Below are 1,767 nucleotides of genomic sequence, written 5' to 3'. Positions count from 1 at the left end.
ATCAAAGAGATGATTAGGAAACCCTAGATCTGGCCGCTTAGTGTGTGTAAGTTCCCATCTTCTTGTCTTCTCATCCCCTCTTATAATGCCTTTGTCCTTGATGCCCTAATAGCGTCGTCCTTTGGGCCTTGTCATGAAAGGCCGAGTACACGGGCCTCGGTACTGTTCTCTCTAAGCCGGGTACATTTAATCGGCTTAGTTAATCGGCTAAAAGTACTTTGGGGTCGAGCCGACGTCTTTAGCCGCTAAGCCGACTAAACTCAGCCGAGCTTGCCGGGCTAGGGCCTGTTATTTGATGGGCCTTGTGGAGGGATGTAATCCATCTCCTAAACTCTCTATGTTTGAGTTTCTGTGTATGCAGTCCGTTGATTTGTGAGAACTATGTCTCTGTGTATGTAGTCCGTTGATTTGTGCGATCTATGTTTAAATCAAATTTTGTAACAGTTTCACAGAAATTTAAAAATCTTTCGATTTCAGCGGAGCAGGATCGATCAATCATGTCTTCTCCTATTCTTCGTATTGAGGATGGCTTCATCCTTACCCAGATGAATTACTGGGAGCAAGTGAGGGAATCAGGGGTAAATCTTCTTCTTCTTCTTCTTCAATTTATATGTGTGAACACAGTTTCATTAGGAATCAGTGGAAGTGGTTTTTTTTGTTTGGATATATGATCATATTCGGCTGAGACTTTTGAATCTTTTTGTTTCATATATATAGGGTTTTGATATCGAACATATCTCAGTACCTCAAAATACACGCGGACTCGTGCCTTACGATTGTGAAAACAAGAGGATGAGGTATCCTAAACGTGTGTTGGTCAATCTTTACGCTAGACTCGGTCTCCATCGTTACAACCTCTCTAAGGTAAATAATAATCTCAGTTTCTTCTCCATTTTTTGATCAATTTCTTTCTTTCTTTCTTGATTATGATCATTGATGTATTTTGTATGCTAGGGAACAAATTTAGAGTTCCACCACCTGAAGAAGTTCAACATGATTATGAATTGTATCTCCTCGTACCGCATCACTTTGGTCGCTTATGATCCAGCGACCAGTTCGCTGATAACCTTTTTGGTTGGAGTCTCTGAGGAAGTATATGCTAGTCTGAATTTGATGGTCTTCATTGCTAGACCTCAAGCTGATAAGCCTCCCTTCCCAGAACCAATTAGGCCAATTGGTAACTAAATTCCTTCTCTCTTTCTTAAAATTATTAATGTCTTGTATAAAATCCTCTCTCTCTCTCTCTCTCTCTCTCTCTCACTTGTTTATTATCAAAGGTTCCACCATTTATCCCTTGAGACCGGATGAGGATGCATGTGATGACTGTTGGGAAAATTATCCAATATCGATGAGATGAAGATGGTATTAGACAACTAGAAAATTTAAGAAGAAGACTCTTAATATTTAGGAAAGGGTTTACTACAAAGATTTTGTTTTTGGAAACTCTCTCTTACAAATATTTTCTCTCTTTGTTTTTCTTGATTCTTGGATGATTACAAATGGTGCTAAGCACCCCTATTTATACTAGTAAGTGGAGACTACAAGTTAGTTCTACACACTTCATCTTCTACACACTTCCTTTTCTACACACTTCTTCATCTATACTTCTCCACTTTTCTCTAGATGTTTCTTCTTCTTGGACTAAGGCTTGATTATGATTTGATTAGTTTTGGGCTTAAGGAGGGAAATCCAACAAATCTCCCCCTTCCCGATTTAGCCCGAAACCGTTGCCATCCCAGTGCCTTTGCAGCAATCTTCAAACTTCTT

General features: G+C 39.5%; 1 protein-coding gene across 1 annotated transcript in view; it reads left to right on the top strand.

Moving 5' to 3' along the window:
- The first annotated feature begins 355 nt into the window (after positions 1–355).
- Positions 356–1,767, top strand: part of LOC106326771 (UPF0725 protein At1g23960-like) — a 7,891-nt gene continuing 6,479 nt past the window's right edge. The window contains exons 1-5 of the mRNA XM_013764691.1: positions 356–391; positions 478–578; positions 718–864; positions 955–1,177; positions 1,278–1,319. Of these exons, the coding sequence (XP_013620145.1) occupies positions 382–391; positions 478–578; positions 718–864; positions 955–1,177; positions 1,278–1,319 (523 nt within the window). The 5' untranslated portion in view covers positions 356–381. The remainder of the gene's footprint in view (positions 392–477; positions 579–717; positions 865–954; positions 1,178–1,277; positions 1,320–1,767) is intronic.

Source organism: Brassica oleracea, chromosome C2, assembly GCF_000695525.1.
Source record: "Brassica oleracea var. oleracea cultivar TO1000 chromosome C2, BOL, whole genome shotgun sequence".
NCBI classification, from domain to species: Eukaryota; Viridiplantae; Streptophyta; class Magnoliopsida; order Brassicales; family Brassicaceae; genus Brassica; species Brassica oleracea.
Note: the sequence above shows the minus strand (reverse complement) of the source record. Positions and strands in the feature narration are given on the sequence as shown.